Source organism: Coloeus monedula, assembly GCF_965178545.1.
Source record: "Coloeus monedula genome assembly, chromosome: 16".
In the NCBI taxonomy this organism is placed as follows: Eukaryota; Metazoa; Chordata; class Aves; order Passeriformes; family Corvidae; genus Coloeus; species Coloeus monedula.
This window is the reverse complement of record NC_138796.1, coordinates 9,112,572-9,136,612: the sequence shown is the minus strand read 5'-3', so window position 1 is coordinate 9,136,612 and position 24,041 is coordinate 9,112,572. Positions and strand designations below refer to the sequence as shown.

The following is a 24,041-nucleotide window of genomic DNA, read 5'->3' as shown; positions in this document are numbered from 1 at the left end:
CCACAGGAACCCTTCAACCTCTCCTGGAAAAGTCATCCCCATGGAACTCCCAGATACCATCAGCCTCTGACCCCAGTGTGCTTCCCTTCCCGCCAGCCCCGCTGTCCTGCCCATTGGCACTCAGAGGGCACAGGAGCTGCCCGCGGGCACAAGTCCGCAGGAGAACGAGAGCTGTGCAGAGGAGGAGCCGGCTGTGCCTGCGGCTGCCAGCCCAGCCCGGCGCCCGCTCCCCGGTGATGTGCCTCTGCTCACAATGGATTGACTCATTGCATTTGCTTTGAAAGTTTTCCAAGTTCCTCTCCAAGCCCTGCCCAGTGTTCCACGAGCAGGTGCGCGCAGCAACGAGAGGACCTGATGGCATCAATACTGCATCGCTGCATAATTCATTACTTGACAACTAATTAGCCGGCTGGTCCAATTAGTGACTCCTGTACAGCCAGGGCTGTGGGTGCCGGCAGCAGGGGACTGGCACTCACAGCAGGCGGGCGGCTGAGGGGGCTGACACTTGCCGGTGGCCGTGGGGGCTGGCCCTTGACAATGGCCGTGCCGGCAGCTTGTGGGGCCCGTGGGGTGTCAGCTTCCAAGTGACCTTCTGCCAACTGATGGTGGTGGGTGTCGCACCCCAGGATGCTGCAACAGTGCCTGTCAAAGGTACTTTAACCTTGGCGGGGGCTCCCCATAGCGCTGTGGGAACACTGACCCCACAGTGGTACCACAGGCTGGCCATGGGATCGCTGCTGCCCATTCCCAGAGGGAAAGGGGAGCTGGTGGGGCTCACACCATGTGATGCTGAGTCCCAGCCAGCCCTGAGCCACAGCATGAGGCCAGTTCAGTGCAGGTCCCCTGTTGTGAGTAAGTGTTTTAAGATTTTGAAGGACCTTAACATGCTCATTCACGACATCCCTGCTCCCCGCAGCTGGCTCCTGCAGCGAGCACGGTGTGAGCACAGCAAACTGTCTCCGGCACGCTCCAGTGGCTGGAGATAAGGACAGCTTAGGGATAAATATTTACCCAGTGACTGAATGGATTCAACTGAGTTCATTCCTATTAGAGAATCTGTTTGTAATTATCTGAAGACTCGTTATTACCTGGGGACCTATAATCTCCCACAGTAATGAGTTCAAGTGGCTCCTGTGGCATATCAAGCAGGAAAGGGAAGGTGGGAAGGGGCTGCTGCCATTGCAGCAAGGGCAGGGCAGGGCTCAAGGACAATGGAGCTGGCTCAGCTTTGGGCAGCTGACACTGTGGCACCAAGACCATGGGACACAGAGCTGCCACTTCACCCCCCTGCAGCAGCTCAGGGGCAAGCCCTAGGCAGAGCTGAGGTCCAGGCAGAGCTCAGAGAGCTCAGAGAGGCAAAAGCTGAGACTGGAATGGAACTGCTGCATCCCCAACCACATGTGGCTGCCAGGGATGTGCTGCAGGACATGGCCCCTGTGCCAGGCATGGCTGAATCCCAGCTCCAGGGGCAGCCCTGGTGGTGGGCTTTGTGCCCCAGAGAGCTGGACTGTGGCTCGGCAGCATTGTCCCAGACCTGCCACCCATAGGGACTAATTCTGCAAACCTGCACCAATTCTGTGTGACTCAACTAAAATAAAGTAACTGAAGAGCAGGATGCAAGGCAGGGCAGCTATTGACTGATATTGACAGATCCCACAGCTGCAAGGGAGGAAAATCCCCTCCTGGGACACATGTCCAGGGTTCATGCATGTTAGTAGAGGGATGGTCCCCACTGCCATCTCCATTCAGGGCATGTTCATCCCTGTGTCCATCCGCATACACTGCAGGGCACAGCAGCCCCGTGCCACAAGTGAGTGGATGCCCAAAACAGCAACACAGGAGGGAAAGTGTCCAGGAGGGACTGAGATGAGTTACTCTGCTGCTAATCCTGTGAAGAACCCAACCTGACAGCTGAAACAATCCATCTCTCCTTGTCACACACCATGGACCTCTGGCCGGGCACAGCAATGGTGGCAGCCGGGCAGCCAGTGCCCGGGCTCACACCAGGCTCTGTGGTCCCTCCTCTTTGCTCCTTCCCTCTCCACCTTCCCTGAGTGCTGGCAGGTCCTAATGGATAAGTGTGTTTTAAATAAATTTCTTTATTTATTTAAAATACACTAATTTTATTTAAAACACCCAAAGAGGCTAATGCTCTCAGCCCCATCTCTGCCTGCCACAGAACTGCCATGTGACAGCGCTGTGTTTAGTCACAGCACTGTTAGGAGACCAATCCAGTCATTAAGCTCTAATCTCTAAAACAAAGATAAAATTACGTGATTAAGATCTAATTAAAGTCTAACTACCAGCACCATGAATCACTTCAACACAACTTTAATGGATGCCTTTCGAAGCCATCATGCATTTGGTTTCCTTCTGTGGCCGGTGATTTTCCTGCAGGGACTGGGTCTGCTCAGGCTGATGTTTGCTCTTGCTGGCTCTGATTTGGCTGGGGACCACTAAAAATGTTTACATGTGAGCGAGGAGCTTGAAAATCCATTTCTAACCAGACAGAAAATTTCATTTGACAAGCTCATTCAGATGTGCTGTGTCTCTGCAGAACTGAGTGGAGCAGGGGGGCACCTCACCCACCGCCAGCCCAGTCCCAGCCAGGGACAATCACCTCAGCACTGCCATGTGCTTGGTGTGGCACACAGGGTGCTTGGTGCCCCAGTGGCTCAGTGCCTGGGTGGCTGGTGGCCAGAGCTGCACTGAATGCCATTAGCTCTCCTTGAGGAGAAAAAGGAAATGAAAGTCTTCCTTGCAGCTCTTGGGTTGTCCACCCAGAGGCACAGCCCTGCAATAATGTTGATGGAGAATATTGTCATTTCCCTTTTTCCCAGCAAATCATTGCCTGTCATTGTCCCAGCGCTGTCCCTGACAGATCAACACAAGCATTTTAATGCCCCCACTCCTGCGCTTGCAGCTTGTCAAGGCAGAGACTCTGCCAAGGGCTGCCTCTACCAAAGGGCTGCCTCTCTGGGACAAGCAGCCCTGGCTAAAGTGCAAGTCCAAATTATTAGTGCAATAATACTAACGGCATCTTGTCCGGGAGAGCAGGTGAGGGATCATCCCACCTGCAGCCTCACAGCTCCATGGGATCAGCCAAGGGATTGTCCCACCCGCAGCCTCACAGCCCTGCACGAACAGCTGGTGGCACGTGGTGCCAGTGGAGCTGCTGGGGTGCCTCTTTCCCTCAGACCAGCTAAGCACGGTGGCACCTGTCCCCAAGGCCTCTGCAGTGATTGTCACCATCCAGGGCAGGATGCTCTGCACCTGCCGGTTGAGGCAGTGACTGCCACCCAGCCCACAGCACTGCCAGGACTGCACGGGTGGGAGCACAGCCCCATCAGCACCAGCCACTCTGTGGATTCATCACACCCACAGGAAAGTTTAAGGTGAAGATAGAGCAGTATTTCCCTTAGGGAGAGCACATCAAAACGGCTGCTTCCCTGTTGCTCACCCGTGTGGGACAGGTGGAAATGGGTGTTGCAGGGAAACAAGACAAAGACTTACAGCCCCATTTAGGTTTGTTCTATGTCTTTTTCAGCAGAAGGATGTGTAGTTTTCCCGACGGTGGCACATTAAGTGCACACGTAGCCTGTGGGAATGGTGACTGCAACAGGTACCTGAGAGGCTCAGTGGGAGGGAAGATTATCGTCATTAATCACCACTGGGAAACGAGGCACTGTCTCCAAACTGCAGCCCTGTACAGTGGTGATTGTATACACATGAAGCTATATGTCAGGGGAATGATCCCTGGATGACTCAGCCAACCAGAGGAGATAAAGGAATTGAAATTCAGGAGTGCGGCTGGTTTACATCTTCAGAGGGATGAGCTTCCTCAAAACACTCATTCCAACACAGCAGGGCTCAGAACTGGGTCGTTCCTGTTACAAGCTAGACAAACACACCCACTTGGCTTTGGGAAATACAGAACAGCAGCAGGACAAGCCCAAGGGACAGATGGGCTCATGGTGCCCAAGGAGCTGCCAGAGGGGATCTTGGTGCCAGGGCCTCCCCTCACCCCTGTGCTGGGCCGCAGGGACTCACTCACGGCCACTAACAAGCTCTGGCTGCTCCAGCTACCTTCTTAAATTAACTTGGGCCAGCCTGGCTGCAAACACACAGCTTAGTTCAGAGTCCAGTGTGACCTTGTCCCATCTGCTCAGGCTCTTCCCTGGCTGCAGAGCTGGGGTGAGTGTGTGGGAGTGAGCACTGTTGCAGTGCAGTGACCAGTGTCAGTGCTGCCGGTTCCCCTGGCTGCAGGGGTGGTTATGGGAAGCCCAGGGGGTTTGCACCTGGCTAGGCCAGGAAGAGACAGACTGGCATGAGGGGAAAGGAAGGGAAGAGTATTGGCACTGGTGGTGTGGGGCAGAGGATGCACCACACCCCTCCCCAGCTCCAACAGGCCATGGCTCACCTCCACGCCAGGACAAGGGCTGCCAGGGCAAACTTCAAAAGGGGGAGAAAATGTTATTTCTCAGAGTTGATATTCCCTTGTGGATCTTATTCTGCTCATTATTCTGGTCGTTACTTAAGCAGCAGCTGCTCGTCACTCGTGGTTCAGTGGTGAGAAGGGCTGAGTGCAAGAGGCTAATTTATTTTCTTTTAGTGCTTCTCATCCATGGCAGCCCCTGGCTGCTCCTCACCACTGGAAACCAACCGGAGGCATTTCAGATATTTCTAATGTATGACAGCAACTGGGAAACAGAAATTACCCTCTCTGAAATAATTCCTGAGACAGATTTCTTTTGGCACTTTGCAATGGAGACACGGAGAAAACGCGAGCTGCATGTACCAGTTTGCTTTTCCTGGGCAATTTATTAGCCCCACCATCTGGTTAGACCTTGTTTCTCTCCCCAGACAAACCTCACTGCAGGAATAGCACCTGGAGGCACCTGGGAGTGCAGAGGAGACACAAGGGGCTTCCCACTCTCCGTGGCCTCAGTGCTCCAGCCACCACTGGCACTTTCTGCCATGTGGGGCTTTGCTGAGCCAGGCTCCAGCCTTGATGGGGCTCCCATGGTGACACTGGGGGAGTGTGGTGGCCCCATTGGAAGGACCAGTGGGTCCCTTCCTGTGTGTCTGCCCCAGAGCCCAGCCCTGCAGCAGGGTGTTGGGGGCAGGGGGCAGTGGGGCTTGGTCCCCTCCTGCTCTGGCCATCCTCCCAGCAGTTTCCTGGTTGCATCCATGAGGAGCTGCAGGCTTCCTGTCATATGATGGGTCCCCACCGAGATTCAGAGCAGGAGACAAATGATCTGCTCAGGATGCGTTGCCTTCGCTCCACCTGCTCAGCCCAAATGAAATTAAAATATTGACAGAAACAATTTCCAGAGGGAAATTGGAAAAGTTAGTGGCGGTGCTGGAGCCAAGCGGTCCCTGCAGCCCAGCTGCCTGTCATCCTCCCAGGCAGCATGGGACAGGCAGCATCCTCCATCCAGGCAGCACCAGTGGGTGCCCAGGCATGGGGTGGCGAGTGCTCTGGCCATGACCTGCCACCTGCACCATGGGAGCTCCTGGCAGGGCACCAGAGATTTGGGCAGAGTTTCTGCTGCTTTCGTGACACTCAGAATCATTTTGACATAATAGTTCGGATAAATAAAGCAAACTTGACATTTTCTGCTCATGCACATTTTCCCCAGAGAGTGAGTGCTGTGGGGAGGGGAGTGCTTGCTCCCATGCCAGCGGGTGATTCCCTGCCCAGAGAGCAGGAGCAGTGCTTGTGTCCCTCCTCCATTCACACTGCCCAAGCACCGAGCCCCACGGCACCACTGGTCTCACACCTGGACCAGGCCAGAGCTCCCCAGGGAGACATTGCCATCACCACCCAGCTGCAGAACAAGACTTTCCCTTCCATTTCTTCAGTCCTGCATTCTAATCCATTTTCATCACTTTTTCCCCAGGGCATTGTGGCACTGAGGGAAGCACAGGCCATTTCTGTGCCACCACCAAACTCAGAACCTCATCAAAGAATGAAATCAGGTCGGTTTGACAAGACCTACTTCTGTTCAACCATGCTGACAGGCATGAATTTATATTCCCAGGCTCTAAATCTCCCATTAATTGAATTTTGCAGTGATTTTTCCACATGTTTGCCCAGGATTAATGTCAAGCTAATTGGATGCAGTTGTCCAAGTCATCTCACTCACTCACTCTGCTGTCTCTTCGTATATGTTCTCCTCCCACCCAACACCATGCTCCAGCTCTTCAGGATCAAGAGGGAAGCTCCAAGGGGAGCCGCTTCTGACTCTGGTTTAAACCCCTCTCTTAGGGTCAGGCTGCCCAGGGCCCTGCAGCAGCACCCAGTACCAGCACTGTACTTGCCACATGCCCAGCACCCACCACAGCTCACCCCCTCAACCCGGCACAGCTCAGAGCTGGCACGTGTCCCTTCATCCTCACCATGCTCTGCACAGCATGAGGAGAGCAGAAGGCGACGCTGCCAGGGTTAGATGCAGCAGGGAAAGAGGGGACACCAAGTACTGCGGCCACACTGATGGAGCATTCTCTGGAAATCCCCTGTGACCACAGGATCCCAGCTGCAGGGATGTCCCCACCAGACACTGAGCATGGCTGCCTGCTTGGGGTCACCCCAGCCTCGCCCGTGTGGGACAGCCACGGGGACAGCCATGCCCCCCACAGCCTTGAGGACAGACGTGTCTCCTGCGGCATAACTGGCACATGTGGCACAGCCCACCCTGCTGCTCTGCGCACCACAGTCCCTGGAGGGCTTGCAGAGCTGCTGCTTTCCTTGTGCCTTTTTTTCCCCCTTGAAATCATCTTCTTGAGCATTTAATAGATAATTTGCATCTTGCATATTCATTTTTTAAAAATGTTTTTAACGAAGGTGCTTGGTTGTGCACATACCTGTGTGTGCTACCTGTCCCGGCTCACGCCGTATAAACCACTGCCACTTGTGGAAAAGCTAATTAAAGGTAATCATGAAAACCTCATTAGTCCTCATTTACATAAGTTACACTGAGAAATTTCCTAACCTTTGATCCTGGCCATCACAGTCCATTAGACATCTCTGCACACTTAGTTCAAAGGCAGAACACATCTCCACCCCTGCACAAGCCAACCCTGAGCTCTGCTCCCGGCCACAAGGAGAGAGCTGGGCCCGGCTGCTTCGAGCACAGCTGGCAGAGGTCTGGGCTGGCACGTGCCAACATGCATGGCAAGGTGAGCGTGTCCTGCAACACAGGCACATCTGCATCGCCCTGTCAGCACGCCCTGCCTGCCCTGAGCATGCCTTGCCTGCCCTGCAGGAGAGCACATCCTGAAGTGCATGGGACCTGACCCTGCCCTGGCATCCCTTGTTCCAAGAGGTGTCACCTCTGTCACCCCCGCCTGACATGAGGCTTTGCCCCTGGCCCCAACCCAACTGTCCAGCAGCAAGAGCAGCACTGCTGCAGAGAGGCAAGACAAAAAAAATGCCCCTGGGGAACACCAAGTTCCTGTTCCCTGCATTTCCATCATCTCCAGCACCAGCCTCGTCATCACCTCAATAACCTGCATTGGTGGCTACACTGGGGCTCAGCACAGCAACTGGTGACAGTGACAGTCACACTGCCAAGGTACCCACAAGCCACCATGTGCCAGAACAGCTCCCTCACACCCAGCAGACCCATGGCCTCTCACACTCCTGGTACTGCAGCAGTGCAATTAGTACCTGTCATGCCATAAAAATATTGGAGCATTAAATGTATTAGATAAAACTCCCTCTGCTATTAGAGTAGCTCACGTCCTGGAAATCTGAGTAGTGAGCAGTACAATTTCACCCAGTGATAGGAGTGGATTAAGTTCTTCCCACAAAAGCCTCTTATTGTATGAAAAAGACCATTAGCAACCATGGAAATCAATAGGGACTGGCCCCGGTGCTGCAGCACCTGGCTCAGCCGGCACTGCCGAGAGCACCAGTGAGGCTGGGGCTCCTGCACGAGCTCTGCAGGAAGGAGCTGGGCCCAAGCTGGAGTTGGTGCCATCCTGCTGCCAGCACTGGCAGCTGACTGGGAGGAACAATCCATGAGCCCAGGGAAGTCTCCCCAGCAGCCATCCAGAGCCACCAGGCACATGCCAAGGGTGATGGAGCACTGTCAGGTGGGAGCAAGACTGCGGGGCCCTTCTCATCCTTCTCCCCACTGTCTCTGGGGCTGTTCAGCTTTTTTCACTGCAAACAGGACTGGGAGCTTTTCCCCTCAGACCCTGGAGGCCACTTTCGAGCCCTCTGCTCCAGGAACCAGGTTGGGAGCTCGGGGACCATGGGGCTGTGGCAGCAGGACCTGGCAGCAGCATGGCAGAGGGTGACTCCATCAGGGTATCACCAGTGCCCTGCCTGCCCTGCCAGCACTGGCCTAAGGGTGCGAGCTCTGTCATCCCTGCTGTTTTCCATCTCCTCCCAAAGACATTAGGTTTATTTTCAGTGGCTTGATCTTGGGCTGAGTTGGGTGAAATGCATCAAATCAAGACAGAATGTTGCAAGCCTTGTGAAAAAATATATACCCAATGGGGTTTTCCTCAATTTCTGCAAAGTAGGCTCCTTTGCTGTGTTGTCCTAAGTCAGTGAGAGCAGAACCCGCTGTGTCAGGGGACAGAGTCCACCAGTGAGCAGCTCCCCCCTTTTATCACCTTCCATCTCTTTCCTATGGCTCCCCAAATCCCATTCAGACCCTGCCTCCTACCAGCTCTGGTAACAAGGGTTTAAAAATTAAGCAGTCCCTTAAAGTGAGAGGCTTGAGGCTGAATTCTCAAAGTAGGAATGCATTGGGGAGGAAGTACAAGAGGATGATCATGAGAGCAGCTCCAAGGAGAGACGTGCTCCAGAGCAGCCAGCATGGAGACTCCTGCTCTGGGGAGCACACAGACCCTGGGGCTGTGCCAGCATGTGCACAGCAGCAGCTTAACAGAGGCCAACCACGCAAAGCAGCCGGGGATGTGCTACGCTCTCCCTATTGCATTCCTGCACATGGGGTGAACAGCAGTGGCAGCAGGTTGGAGACAGCACATACCCAGCCAGCCCTACCCCTGCAAGTAGCAAGACACTCCTGCCCTCCAGTCTAGGGGACCACAAGCCCCCAGAAAGTTCCATCACCTTGCTGGGGCCTCCTGAAGTCGTCACTCTGCACTGGGTGGGCCAGGGGAGCGGTGCTGCTGGGATGGACACATGGAAACACGATTCAAAAATACTGTCACTTCAGGGAAAAGAGGAAGTCTGGCAGGAACTTTATGGAAGAGTTTCTAACAGGTCCAGCATTTACCTAGTTCCACACCTTCCTTAACCCTTTGGAGAGCTTACTTTCTTGTGAAATTCAGGTAGCAAATGAGTTTGGCTGCTCAGCCAGACAGGGAAAGAGGTTCAAATCTATGAGTTCCATCCAATGGACCAGGAGCACCAGCCTGAAGGAGCACCGTGTAACAAGACACGAGCGCTGGAGCCCTGATAGACTGGGAAATAGAGGGCATATTTTGGTTATAATATTTCAAATCTCACAGAGTACATCATGATCCATCCAACATTGGTGCAGGAATGGAAATGCTTCCCTCGCTGCTCTTGGTGTTTCCATGGCCTGTTTGCACTGGTTCCAATTTCATTGCAATTTGCTGCCATCTAAAAGCAAGACAGGAGCTGTGGGGCCAGCCAGGACCGAGGGCACCCGGGTGGGTGGGAAACAACTCCTCTGAAGTGCCCTGGGCTGGATTTCAGCCTGAGCTCCTACTCCCCACAAGGGATGCACCTGGGGGCACAGGTACAGCCACACCCTCGGCCAGGGCACTGGCCTTGAGATGGAATTTCAAATGATCCTCCCAAGGGTGATTCACACCCTACAACAAACAGATGCAACACACAAGTGAGAAGGAAAAGTTCCCTGGATTTTTAAAACACTCAGTAACAGCAAGTGAGGGCAATACATTATTTAAAGGCTTTTCCAAGGAAAGAAAATAATTTCAGCTTAGTTAGCTTTTTAGGGCATCCTAGCAGAGAGCAGGGAGCGCAGCGCTGCGGGCAGCAGGGCGGGCGCTGGAGCGGGGCGATGCACGGAGGCACCAAGCACCACGGGGCCGCGGGTCCAGCCCAGCACCGGCGGCTCTGGACACAGCACGGAGGAGACACGGGGCCACAGTGCCCAGCTCCACGCGGGGTGCCAGGGACACGCTGACGGGTGCTGTGGGAACGCGGTGGTGATGGAGAGTGCGGCACAATAGGCACAGTGGCGCGGGCACGCTGATGAATTAGGTGTCAGTGGGTTTAATCCAGAGCCATTAGCCATGCTGAACGTTCGCATATCATTTGTTAAACTAATGGATCGCTGGAGGTCATTCGGTAATAAGAAAGGGAGAGGAGGGCTATTAGTTTTTATCAGACATTAACTGGCCAAAATCGATTGCGTGTTTGTGTCTGCAGTGCCGTGGGGGTGTTTCCCCCAGCAGCACCCCGGCGGCAGCGCGGCTCCCTCGGGCCGATGCCATCGCGAGGGGCTCCGGCCGCCTGCTTCCCCCTAGCCGGTCCCAGGGACTGACGAGGGGCACCTGTACCCCGGGGCAGCCGGCAGCCCCTCCCCGGGGCAGCGCCAGCAGCAGCGGACCCGCAGCTCCCCCCGTTTTCCCAGCCCTCCAAGCTCCGCCGGCTGTGGCACGGAGAAGCAGAAATGAGCTGGGAACCACTCAGGTGATGTCACATTTATCTAACAAGTTTCCAAATGAAAACTAGCATTTGGACTTACTGCATTCAGGCTCAAAATTTGATTACATTTTTCTACAGCTGTAAATCTGCTTTCCTTTCTGCAACATTATTATTAAAGCCAGTATTGAATTGGTGGTGTGATACGTAAAATTTCAATCCTAGCTTTGACATTCCAGGAAGTTAAAAACCAATTACAGTGTGTGCTTTGCCTCAGGACAGAATGAATCATTGAACACAGCCACTTCACCAAGAGAAATTAAAGGCTGAAGCAGCAACATGGGGAAGGTATTACGTTAAAAATCAAAGGTCAATTAAAGAAAAACGGAGTCTATTTTATTTTTAATATTTTGCTTACATTTTCATTCCTTTCTGATGAACAAGGAAGCAAAATAAACCTGCACTTGTATTTATTTGCCAGGTAATAAATCCGGGCTGAAGCTGGTTTCAGGAGCTGAGAGGAAACATTGAGGTGATAAAAACTCCCAATAACCAGCATTAATCTCACTGTAATGAAGCCAGCACAGCTCCTGCCCTCCCTGCAGTGGCGGCCGCCCCCCCAGCAGAGCAAGGGGTACCCAGGGGACAATGTCCCAGTCACCATCACCCTGAGCCCACAGGGCCGGCTCCCTCTTGACCCGAGCTTGGCTGTACCACAGTGGGATGGGCAGCACCAACTGCAAAAGGTGTGAAAGAGAATCAAAGCCAGCACCGTGGAGTGCAAAGAGCTTCGTGCCCCACAGCCACCTTGGGACTGTGGAGCCCACGGGGATGCATGGAGTGGGGAAGCACCTGGTGGCACGACTGGCCCCACAATACAAATCACTTCATAAATCAGTGAAGCACCTGCCCATCTCCCGCCCTGAGACCAGGGGCTCTGCAGAGGTGATGGCACAGCCCATGAACCCATCCAGCACTGGGGGGATCCACCACCAAGTTCCTCCTAACCAGGCATGACAGGAGCTCTGATTCCATGGGCAGGATCGGCACCACCCGGCCAGGGGCAGGTATTTACCGATGTCACCAGAGCAGCGAGCGGGGCACTGGGTTATCTCCAAGCTGTGGCAGGGGGTGCTGACCCCTCCTGTAACGCAGCAGATCGGTTGCACTTGCCTTGCTCGGCAGCAGCCCGTCAGTGCAGGCGCCTTCAACATGAGCTCTAATAGATAATCCACACCTTGAAATGCAGTCTATCATCTACTCGTTACCCTCAATAAATCATTCACAAAACATTAAAATGCTTAAAGACTGTCATAGGGGCTCCAGGAATTGCTTTGCAATGCGCACACTCTGCCTGCTAAAGGAGCAAAGGGATTCACGGTAGCACCAGCGGACACGGCTTTATTTACAGTCTGGAGCACAGAGCTGTGGAGCGACGCTGGGCGAGCTCCCCCGGCCCCCATTACCACGGCCAGGACAATCTGACCCCAGCTCTGGCAACTCGTTAAGGCTGTTAGGAAATGCACCCGCTCTCCAGGGAGCCGGTTCCGCAAGATTAAAAAGGGGAGCGCGAGTGCTCCCGACTGCAGAGCACTCACATCCATAGAGTGTGAGCCACAGGGAGACAGTGAGCTAATGTATTCCCAGATAATTTAGACTCATTTAAATAAAACCACAATTAGACGGCAGCAAATGGCGGGGAGAACAGCTGTTACAGCACCGGGACACCCAACACAACACGCCCTGGCGCTGCGTGACACAGTGTGTCCGTCTGCAGGCTGCGAGAGAGGGGTGGCTGGGCTGGGAGTAATGGGATGCTCAGGAGCTCCTCCTGGGGCTGGAGCTGGGCTGAGAGTGCCAGCTGCCTCCTAATCCCAGCGACCTGCTCCCCAGGGGTCCCACTCCCTCAAACCTGCAGGAGCACACCAGCGGGATAAGGACCCACAGGTCCAGGAATCCACAACCAGCCTCAATCCGCAAAGCCACCAGCATCCATCACCAGAGGAGAGCAGCAAAGGGGCTGGGGGAGCTGGAGCAAAGACACGTCAAAGAATTGGGGAGGCTGCCCAGCACCAGACCCCTCCACTGCCAGCAGTCTCCTGCCACCCCCTGCCCCAGCCCAGCCTGCTGCCCACCAGCTCCTGTCACCCACAGCAGTGAGACCAAGCTCCAGGCAGGATGGGACATATTATGGACCCAGGTCCTGTGGGATCAGGGGACCCCAGCCAGATCCTCAACCACCATGAGAAGGGGCACAGGAGACCAGAAAAGAGACCCCCACATCTTCAAAAGCCCTTCAGGCCACCCCTGCCCACAAGGTGGCCCAGCCCAAGAGGCTTCTAATGGTCCCTTTCCCCAAATGGGTCCCTTTCCCTTTTCTAATAGCCCCTGCACCCCCACCCTGGGGACCCACTGTAAAATGGTAAATCCATCTTGGAATCAGCCAGAGGCTGATGTCACAATTTCTTATCAAAAGTTGGGTTTTTGCTCTACGATGGACTAGTTTTATGTTCCCATAAATTGCCAACTGTTAGCCAGATCCCCACAGAGCCAGGATCGATACCTGGCCGAGGGGAAAAAGTGCTGAGGAAGGAAAAGCAATACTCCAATTAGAGCAAAATTTAAGAGTCCAGGGGTAGGGGTGACAGTGCCTAATGTGTTACAATTTATTGATGGCCTCCCAAAGCTTGGGTTTTTTCAGGCTCTCAGAGGCAGGCAGGTGTTCCGCCAGGCAACAGCAGGGATTCGCACATCCACCCTGTGCACCCTCAGTCCTGACTAGCATAACCAGTAACCATTCCCATGGTGGTTTTCCCAAGCCCATGTGGTTTGGCTCCTCCAGCCAAACACAGGGTGTTCTTGGCTCCTTTGGTTCATCCATCAGCAGGGGAGCTCCACTGGTGCCCCCTGAGCTGGCAGCAGGCAACCTACAGCCCATGGCACAGGGGACTGCCAGCCCCACACCAGGTTCCGGGGGCACAGGGACCAAGGGAACACCAGGCACACACACCCCCCACCCCGCCGGTGCTCCTCAGGGACACACCCACCTCCCCAGGGTGTCAGAAATCCGTGCCCAGCTCTGCAGTAATCTAATCCCAGTTAAGCACAGCATAATCCCACCCCAGGAGAGACATCTGGGAGCCCCAACCCCAGGCTCCCCTCCCAACCCCACTCTAAGCATTGCCAAGTCCTGCCCTGCCCACGCACCAAGCGTCTGCCACGGACCCTCAGAAAATGGGAGGCAACAGAATTGATCACTCGAAGATCAAAGTTCTCAAGTGTTTTCCATGGACCTCTCACCTCCCTCCCAGGTAGGCTGGAGGATGGCAGTGGGCTCTCTGTTAAATCCTGTGACCAGAAAACCCCAGCTGGATTGGAGAAATGTTGGCAAATATAATAAACACAAGTACATTAACTCTAATTCTGCAAAGCCTTTGGCTATATTAATCTCTCTTTAATGTAATCACCTATAAATAAATGATGACCCCATGATTTAATACAACATCTGCCATCCCCATTTCTACACAAGATGTGAAGCAGTGCTCTGGTACATGGTAGGGGTGGGACTCATGTACGTGACTGGCCACGGCAGCAACCAGCTCCTTGGCCCAGCACCCAGGGGCTCAGCTCCAGCTCACCATTCCCAGCAGGATGGATGGAAACACAGACCAAGGCTGCATGGCAGGGCCTGGCAGGGGCCATGTGTCCCCCAATGCCCAGGGACCCATGCAGGCAAGGGGCGATACAGCACAGCTGTTGATAAACCCACCAACATCACCATTTCTGTAACCACTGCCAGGCAAGGGGAGATCAGGACAACCAATCTGGAGATTTGGGGAACAAGAGGGATTCACTGACAGCTTCCACTTTGGTGAGCACCAAAGGGGCATGGGGCATACACTGACAGTGCTGCTCACCTGTTGCAAGAGTCCCCTCCTGCAAAAATATGCATGGAGGAGGAAAGAGAAAAAGAACCCATGAGTATCAAAAATTGTGTTGAAAAGTGAGTTTGTGAAGCCCAACCCAGCCCCTGATGCACTGATCCGAGGGCTCACTGGAGCAGGAGGATCATAGTCCGCAGTGGAAAGGCCCCCAGGCACAGGGAGGGCACGCCACTTTCCATTCTTCCGCCCCGAGGACACATGGCATCGCTAAAGCCTTTTGTGCCTGTTTGCCCTGAGACTGGGCAGCCCAGCAGGGGCTGGTGCCTGCAGCGTGGCAGCTGGAGCAGCTCTCTCAGCCCAGGGGCTGGCGCACTTGGAAACAATCCACCAAGGTCAGAGGTTTTCCGTTCAGCACCCAGGAGCAGCAGCCTGTCCTCCTTCTGCCTTGCTCCATCCTCATCCTCGCTGGGCTGAGGTGGGTGGCAGCAGGAGCAGCCCATCCACATTCCCATCTGGCAGCCACACTCTCCTCCAAGTCTGGAGTCACCGTTGCACACCCTGCTAAAGGAAAAACAGTCTTTAATTAGGACAGAGCTGGAGGAGCTTCCAGCCTCCAGCTTCTGGTGATGGTAAGAAGGGAACAGGCAGAAGCCCCTCAGGCCACCCCTGCCCTCAATACCTTTGGCCATGTTGTAGGCAGGGGTGGCCTGAGGGTCTCCTGGAGGTGTGGGGATCTGGCTGGGGGTCTCCTGGCCCCAAATGCCATAGGACCTGGGTCCATGTGTCCCTCCTGTTCGGAGTTTGGTCTCACTCCTGTGTGGCAGCGGGCATAGATGGGGCTGGGGGTGGCAGGGGACTGCTCTTGTGCTGAGAAGCCCACAAGCTCCTTCACGTGGGGGGCTGAGTCCCAACACGAGGCATGGATGGGTGGACAGGGAAGACTCCCACCTCTGCCTGAGCAGGTATGAGCCCTTGAACTCCAAAGAGGAACCAGATCACACCCCCCTGCTCTGGGGCTCACAGACCAGACTCACCAGCACAAGGACTCTGGTGCAGGTCCCACACCCACTCTCGGGACCGTGGCCGAGCACTGCAGGACCTGGACTGATGGTCTGTGGAGAGAGAAGCATCAGGAACAACACAGGGGAAGCAGGAGCCTGTGTCTCCCCTCCCCAGCACACAGGTCTGTGCCCAAACCCAGGCCTCTGGGTTTGGTTTCCCCAAAGGAGCCCTGGGGCACACGGGAAGTTCCCAAGCCCGTGCCCCCATCCCGGGCCCAGAGCAGGCAGGGCAGGAACACAGCAAGCTGAAGCCTGCAGCCTGGAAAAACGCTCACTCAGGCAGGATGCCTAGTAATAAATTTATTGTATTTCATTACATATTCCCCTTTTTGCACTTAATTCCAATTCCTCATATTCAAACTCTTCTTTCTGAAAGAAAATGATTTGTAACATAAAAATATAAATTCTGCATATTAAAAGTGCATACACCTCGAATAATAAAACATACAAATAAATAATAAAAGGCATTGACACAGTCTCATGCAGTTGTCCTCAAATAATTTAAAATTTATGGTACAATGTTCAACCCCAAGTAAAGACAGCCTGCTTTCCAATTACTGTACAGGTCAAAAACATTAAAATACAGAGGAGAATATCAAAGGTGTGGGAAAGCCCCACGTCCCTGTACCAGGTACAGTGATGTGACATGCAGTTTGAGAACTGTAGATATTCCAGTGTAAAATCTGACATTGTGTCCAGAAGAGAAACTGCATTTGCAACAGGACTTAAAATTCAATTTTAACCAATGGTGAGGCACAGGTGGTGAGCAAATCTGTACAAATTCATACTTGGAAGGCCACAGGACAATAATGGAGCCACTTGTGGCCTGGATTCCCTTGTGTTACCCTACCCAAGGCAATGTAGCACCTCCAAAGGGGTTTATTGCACTCACAAATGCCACAATAGCCTGAGGCCGGCGCGTGTGCGCTGCAGGGCTGAGTGAGCCAGGACTGGTGGTCACACTTAGTTTTAATCTGTGTCTTTTAAAAAACATTATTTGCAGATAAATTGAGTGCTATCACCTTTAAAAAAATAGAAGAGTCCCTAAGCCTTTAGACCTAACACAGACATTGTACAAGTCTTCAGGTGCTTTGCTTTTAAAAATAAAGCTCTTAATAGTAACTGCTTTACGGTGCTTTTGTTGAGAAAACCACGTAGAACTTTCATCTCACCACAGATTAAAACTAAATTTCAGTTCCCTCCACAGGTATCATTAGATACTGCCAAATTCTTTTGGATTAGTAGGCAAATAACAAAGATCCAAAAAAACCCAAACCAAACCAAAATAAAAAAAACAACACCCAACAGTAAAATTATTTGGAATGTTGTTTCCAAATGCTCTCCATGCTGGCTGACCAAGGGGAGGGCACTGAAGCTGCAGGGCCAAGAACCAGGAGGAGTCCTGGAACCTGCACAAAGCCCAGGCCAGCCCTCACCAGCTGCCCTGGCCATGTGGCACACACGGGTGCCCCAGGGGACCTGCTGTCCAGCAGGACATGGCTCAAACCCCGACACCACAGGGTTCTGGAGCATGGACAGGCAGACCAGCTACCCCCATGGGCAGCCAGGGCTCCCCCAGAAAGGCAGGCAAAGGCCCAAGACCAGCATGGGCAGCACAAGGACAACTGGGAACCGCTCCCCTCACACGGACACTCACAGCAGCTCTGAGTGCCCGCACGGCTCCGGGCGCCTGCCTGCCCCTCCTCACAGCACAGGCATGCCCTTACATGACACAGAATGGCAGGCTACACACAGAACCCTGAGCAGGTCACCCTGCTAACAAAAGGAAAAACAACACAAAATAGAAATCAGTTTGTTCTCATTTCCCTGCTCCGATCCCTCTAACCTTACGTTACGCTCCAGCCTTGTCAGTAACGCAGAATCCTGCAAAGGAAAGAGTCAAAGATGTGCAAAGGAAGCAGGAACCCAGGGACATGCTCCTGTGTGCCAGCAGCAGCTGCACCACGAGGCAGCAGCACAGACTCCAGGCAGTGCTCCGGAGCCATGGCTGGGCTAGAGGCTTGCATAGTTAGTAGGGACATGCATCGGGGACAGCACGGCCATGCAAGCTGCCTCGCACCGAGAAAAATGGTTGATCATGCTCAAGTTTCAGCTTCAGAAAGCAAAACCCCTGCAGCGACAGCGGATGAGGGCACTTGCAGTGGGAGAAGTGCAATTAAGCTGCTAGCTTTCTATCCTAAGCATCTTGTGTTTATTAATCCATATTTGATAAGTCTGAAAGGGTTAACAATTTACACACGCAAAGTGAGACACAAGTTACAGAGAACCGTAGGCACCAAATTGTCTATCAAATGTGATTAATACAAATAAAAGGTGCCTCTTCAATACATGTCATTGAAAATGTGCTTATAACTTGAATACTACTAAACACTATCCAAAAGACACAGCCCAAAAAGGGTAAAAAAAAGAAGTCTCTAGGTGACTCCTGTAGGAATCGAGCACTGGAATGAAGGCGCTGCTCTCCTGCACCCAGAGGGCCAATTCCAGGAGCAGGAGTAAGTGGCAGACTACGGAGGTGGGGTGAAACACAAGTCACATGCTGGCACAGGTGACTCCAACCCAAAGCCGATTGGAAACACACTCCCTGAAAGCCTGCTTTGCCTTGGATCTCACCTGTTTGGGAGCAGGGACACTGCTGGGCCTCCCCCTTGCCAGGCATTTCCCATCACCGTGAGGCCACCCTGTACATCTTTGTTTCCAAGTCCTTGGCAGGAGGATCCCAGACCCCGCCATCCCCAGACAGGCTGGGCAGGACTGGCAGGGCAGACCTGGCAGCAGCTGCTCCCATCCCACTCAGATGCCCGTGAGACCTACAGGCCCCACACGTCACCACCCAGGGGAGGTGGAGGTCCCTGGGCAGCAGCAGCCTCTGGGAGATGGCAGAGCCCACCTCCCCCACAGCCACGAGTGCTTCTGATGGCTAAAAGGAACTTTACAAGATGACCATGTACATGCAGCTGCTCCAGAATAGCCTCAAGCCACTGCCGCTTGAAGGATCCATATGCAAAGCCACGGTGGTGTTGGCATCTAGGACTTGGCAGATCCCTCTCTCCAGTGTTCCCTGGTACCATGCCACATCCTGGCAGCTGGACAACACAATACCATGGACAGGAGTTCCTACACATGAAAGGGACAAGAGATAAGTCTGCTTTAAAGCAAGGAGACTTGCAGAAGACTGATGTTTTTTCCCCAAATCCCTTTAAGTAGGGCCTGTAATAACCTACATTCAGTTTCAGAAACATTTCTCCTACTTCATTGATGGAGTCATAACTGTAACAACAACAAGGCTTTGATTAACACTCCCAGTGAACAGTGCTTCCTGGACCCACACCCTTCAACCCTCTCCTGCGCAAGGAAGCTCATTTACTACAAAAGATGTGGACACCAACGAGCAGAGGTGTGGAGTGACGCGAGTGGCTGTGTTCCCAGGCGCCCTGACACAGAGCGGACACAGACACCGAGCAGGGACCGCGCTTCCCAGAGACTGCACTTCGACATTTTGCCTGGTGTGTGTCTTATGTTCCACATGAACTCTGGTGCGCCCTTGTAAGTCAAACCATGGGGTTTGCCTGAGGACATCCTAAGCAAAGCCCTCCCAAGCAGAAAACCCACCAGAGAGGAGCAGCATCCCACCCGCTCAGAGAAGAGGGTACTGTCAGTGCAGCCCCTTCTGCCTACCACACTCCCCTGCAGAGCAAGGAGCCTGTGTACCAGAGCTGCTGTTCCAGAGGGACAGAGAAATCCAGTCTGGCAGCATAAAGAGAGCAGATAGTGCTGGAGCTGGCAGCAATTAGCATCAGGAATTACAGAAAATGTGCAGAAAGAGTGAGATTGCATCTCATGGGATTGCAGAGGTTCAACTACTTTTATCAGCTGCTGGAATACCATGACCTCCATCTCCCTTCTGCCCAGATGGGAACTCCAAGGACCATTCACTTGCTCCAGATAAAAACATTGAACTGATGTTCAGCTAAAACACAGATTTGGACATGGCTTCAAATTCCCTTCAGGCATGCAGCACAGGAGCAAAACCACCTCAAAACCCACACACCAGCTTCCAGTTTAAACTCCTTCAGTGAGTGATGGCATGAAAAGAAAATGTCATTTGATAAAAATAACCTTTCACAAATGTCCATGGTAAAATGCACAGAGAGTAGTTCTGTCTATTAAAGATCCCAAGCCAAGCCAGCATGAGCCACTGGATTTACATTCTTGCTAGAAGAGTTGTTACAAGAGAAGAGCCAAGACAGTGTAAGACCTTAATACAGATAAAACCTTAAACAAATACTTCAACATCAACATTTCAGGGAGTAATTTAAGTACTGCAATGTCAAGCAAGTCTTATCTGCTCTGCTGGATGTAACAGAAAATAATCCAAGAATAATCCAAGTCATACATTTCAGAAGCAAGCAATGCAATCTTTGCTTCTTGTTGCTGCAATAAATGAGACTGAAACAATGCCCGGGTGAAGGACTGCACTGAGGGGATGGTCACGTTCGGGTTGGAACAGTCAGGGCATTACATGTGCAGGCTGTGGGGACTGCTGGGGCATGTGAAGGGGATGCAGCAGGACATAACCGGGATGCTGCAAGGGTTACATTGCAGAAACATCACCCCTCACACACTGACCCCAACTTGATGGCACTCCCAGCTCAGCCCCACAGACACTCTGAGGAGCCAGTTACCCCCAGCCCTTCCCTCCCAAGCTTGCTGCAGGTGTGGTGAGCAGAAAAGAGATCACAGAGCAGCAAGGTGCCCAGCAGACCTGGGGGCAAGACTGCCTGCACAGTGAGCAGCACCTCAGCAAGGGAGGTGGCACAAGCCAGTTTGTTATGCTGATGGTACAGAGCATACATGTGCCTGGCCCAAAGCTATGCCCAGAGAAGCTCTGCCACTGGACTGGACAGGCACAGACCTCGCTCAGCAGAGAGCGTGTCCAGCACATTGCCCACCTTGTCACAACCTACACGACAGGCTGCGGACATAAAGGATAAGCAGCACATCAATAAAAACTCGTGGAATTTAAAAAAAAATTACACCACATATATGTAAAAGGACTTAAGAAATCTACCTTAAGAGGAACCTTACAGAACTTGAGGAATCTCCCCTGTAAGAAGCGCATGTAAACAAAGACATCAGTAGATGTAGTGTTTTGACCCTGATGGAGGCTGTCATCCAAACAAGAAGGGGAACCTTCCACTGAGGGACACGTGGCAGCCAGACCCATGGGAAGGGGACGAGCATGCCAGAGGGATACAGCACTCTGGAGAACAGGAAAACTGCTCTGGGGGTTTTGAATACAGCCCTGCCAACCCACACAAAGGGGCCTGCCAAAACATGCTCAGAGAGGGCAGGATGACACTTGATCTAAACATCACCCCTAGAGATAATGGAGGCTTAGTTATACCACTATGATAAGGGTCTGAGCACATTAGGAAATGCTTCCCAGGAGTTTGAATAGGGGCATCCTGACAGCATCACGGCCATCCAGGTATACGTGGACACAACTCTCCTATGGCACTGCTTTCACAGGACGAGTCAGCCACCAGCTGCTGCCCAGGGATTTCTTCTGTTGTTTAGCAGAGCATTTCAGAAGAAAGTAGTTAAACAGGACAGGGTAGAGGTTGCCTTAGGTATGGACAAAGCAAAACTCTTCATACACATAGCAACAAAAACTGCAGGTTACATTTCAAACCTCCTGCTGTTGGAATGCAAAAATTAAATCTATTACACAGACGTGCGCAGAGACACTTTCTGTCCGTCACTAATGCTAGTCCCTCCTATACTGGCTGAGTATATACCTGAGAAACAACATTAGTGTTGAAATATTGCCCTTTAGAAAGCTTGGAAATGGAGGGGAGCAGGGAGAGAGAGTTGAGAGCAGAAAGAAGCGACAGTCTCTCCAGTTTCCTTTGCATCCTCCACAGCTCAAGGCCATACACCAGTGTGGACACAGCCCACTCGGAACAAGACCAAAGGAATATCAGTTCACAGCTCTACAAAGCACACCAGTGTCAGTACAACTGGGGGTCAGATTCCAACCCTCCAATCTGGAGAAAGTTGTTGCACTTTCAACAGAGACTCCTGTACAAGTGCTATGGGACAGCTGCATTCATGTTCAACAATGACTCCAGCTAGGCTACTTGCACCAGTGCTGGCTGCCTGTGGCTATTTGGTTTGATGGCAGAATCAAAGGCGCTTTAACAACTTGCAGTTAACTTCTCCTCAAAACATACATTAGGCACATGAACAAAAAACAAGAGCTCAGAATAAATTAGCTTCTCAGCAGAAGAAAAGACACCTGGATTGCAGCATTTCACTGAGGTTCCAGAGAAGGCCGTACGGACACCTGCATGCTGGAAGGTAATTTTTTCAGTGGCTTGTCAGCTGACTGCTTGCCACTGGAAGGAGGAGACTGGACTCCGGGATCTAGCTGGGAAGACTTGGACTTGCGACTGGATAGCAGAGAATGTTTGTTAGATGTGGCATCTTTTGAGACAAGTTTTTCTTTTGTAGTAATGTTGGCATTGGTTTGAGAGGCTGGTGGAACACCACCTTTCTCTGGTTTGTCCTCCAGCACATTTTTACTGCCTGACTTGGAACTGACACTCCCTGTCTTTTTTGAAAGCATTGTCGTCTTCCCCAGGTCTGCTGACCTCCGTGTCTCCTTCTGCCTTAAGGCTGATTTAAAGAAAGACAAACCCTTCTCTTCCGACTTGCTGTCCCTCTTCAACCCAGAACGCACGCCAACATTTGGAGACCGCAGGTTGGCCATGGAGGAGCTGCGCACGTGCTTGCTGTCCACTGCCCTGCTGTCACTCCTGGAGTGGCTGATCCGTGGGGAGCTCGTTCTTGAGCTGCTGGTAATGCTCGTTTTATCCGACCCCAGGCTGATCTTGGAGCCCTCCCTGCTGAGGCTGCGGTCGGAAGTCCGGCTCTTCCCAGACGAAGAGCCCTTAGTCAATGAGCCTGATGGGGTTTTCTTGGCAGCTGTGGAGGATGGAGAAGAACCTGACTTCTGCTTCTGTTGAGCTGATGGGACAGATGCCTCCAACGGCTTCGTGCTGTGATCCTTCCTAGCCTGAGTGGGAGCAGGAGACCCGTGTCGCCCACTGACCCTAGAAGAGTCAGTCTTACTTCTAGACCGGGAAGCTTTCTGAGAACTCTTCAGTGGAGGGGAAGAGTGAGAGACTTTGGTCTCTTGGGTAGCTAAGACTGTCCTTCCCTTCCTCAAACTTTTGTCTGGCTCAGAAGCTCCTTTGGAGCTGTGACCCTTCTTAGGGGTGTCATGTGCCTTCTCTGCAGCCAACCCTGTCCCACTTGGGGCTTTCACCTCCTTCACTGGGGAGCTGTCCACAGAATCACTCTGGTCAACAAAGGCGATTTGATTGTTGTTATCAAAAGGGTCCAGAGCAGGGTGATTCCTATCCGGCTGCACGGAGCTTTTACCATACCCATCTGAAAGGTCTGAGCTAGATGTCCTTACAACGGACTCTTCCCTGAACGCCCCTTCCATGACAGCCAAAGGGGCTCTGCGAGCCGTCCTGTGCTCTCGCCGACTGCTGTCACAGGGCTCCAAGTAGCTGCTAGAGAGATTCCTCAGGCTGCCAAAGCATGAGGTGGAGACTTTATCATCAGCAGCTTCCCCGATCTTCTCCAGGGTGGAAGCAGAGGTATGTACTGGGGAATCTCCAGAGAAGCGTGACGGGGAGTTGGAGCGGAACTGCAGTTTTGCGGAGAGTGACCACGATGGCCTGACACCATTTTCACTCACTGCCAGTGGGCTGGTGACAGAGGATCTGGATGACAAGCTCTGACGTTGGACACTCCTTACAAATGGTCGAGTTGAAAATCCTCCTGCAGAGAAAGCAAGTGACAGACTCAGTGGGAAAGCCAAGGCTGCAGATGGTTTACCTCACCCATCTGCATTTCCCCACAAGGGCCAAGCAGCCTCCCCACACCACACTATGTGTCTCTCCATGCAGGCTGCAGGCACAGTTTCTTGCTCAAAAGCTGAATGAGGAATCCAACAACTGTTATTTTCTAGTGGTCACCCAGGAGTAACTCTCTGAAGCCTCTAAAACTGATAACCCAGATTCTTCTCTCATGCCTGAGCAGCAGGAGATAAAACACAGGGTTTGTACCTCTAAAGTCCTTGAAACTGGCAAGGAGATCACCAGCTAGGATTATGATTCTGTATTAAAGAATATTTCCCAGAGCAATTTGTGAAAGGCAAAGTAGGATTCCCACCTCTAGATCAAGTGATGTAATTGTATTTAGAAACACAAAATATAAGTATTTTAGAAGTGCAACTTCCACGGCCAGACCTGACAGATGTCACAGCACTGCTGCAGGGACATCTCCCCACCAGCTTCCAAATGCTCTGACTGACCCATGAAGCTCCACACTGTCAGAAGTTACAAGGCAGTGTGTGGAGTGTGCATGAGTGAATTTGCA

General features: G+C 52.7%; 1 protein-coding gene across 14 annotated transcripts in view; it reads right to left on the bottom strand.

The window, feature by feature from the left end:
• Nucleotides 1-14,051: 14,051 nt before the first annotated feature.
• The window catches only part of USP31 (ubiquitin specific peptidase 31), a 32,007-nt gene continuing 22,017 nt past the window's right edge, over nt 14,052-24,041 (bottom strand). The window contains exons 16-20 of one of the 14 annotated variants that reach the window (XM_082292256.1): nt 21,386-23,441; nt 18,198-18,701; nt 17,221-17,447; nt 15,537-15,614; nt 14,052-15,063 (exon numbers count right to left, since the gene is read on the bottom strand). In XM_082292256.1, coding sequence (XP_082148382.1) covers nt 21,901-23,441 — 1,541 coding nt within the window. In that variant the 3' untranslated portion in view covers nt 14,052-15,063; nt 15,537-15,614; nt 17,221-17,447; nt 18,198-18,701; nt 21,386-21,900. Of the gene's footprint in view, nt 15,064-15,536; nt 15,615-15,634; nt 15,933-17,220; nt 17,448-18,197; nt 18,702-21,385; nt 23,442-24,041 lie in introns of those variants that run through there. The other 13 variants (XM_082292255.1, XM_082292258.1, XM_082292257.1 and 10 more) reach the window with 13 other exon arrangements.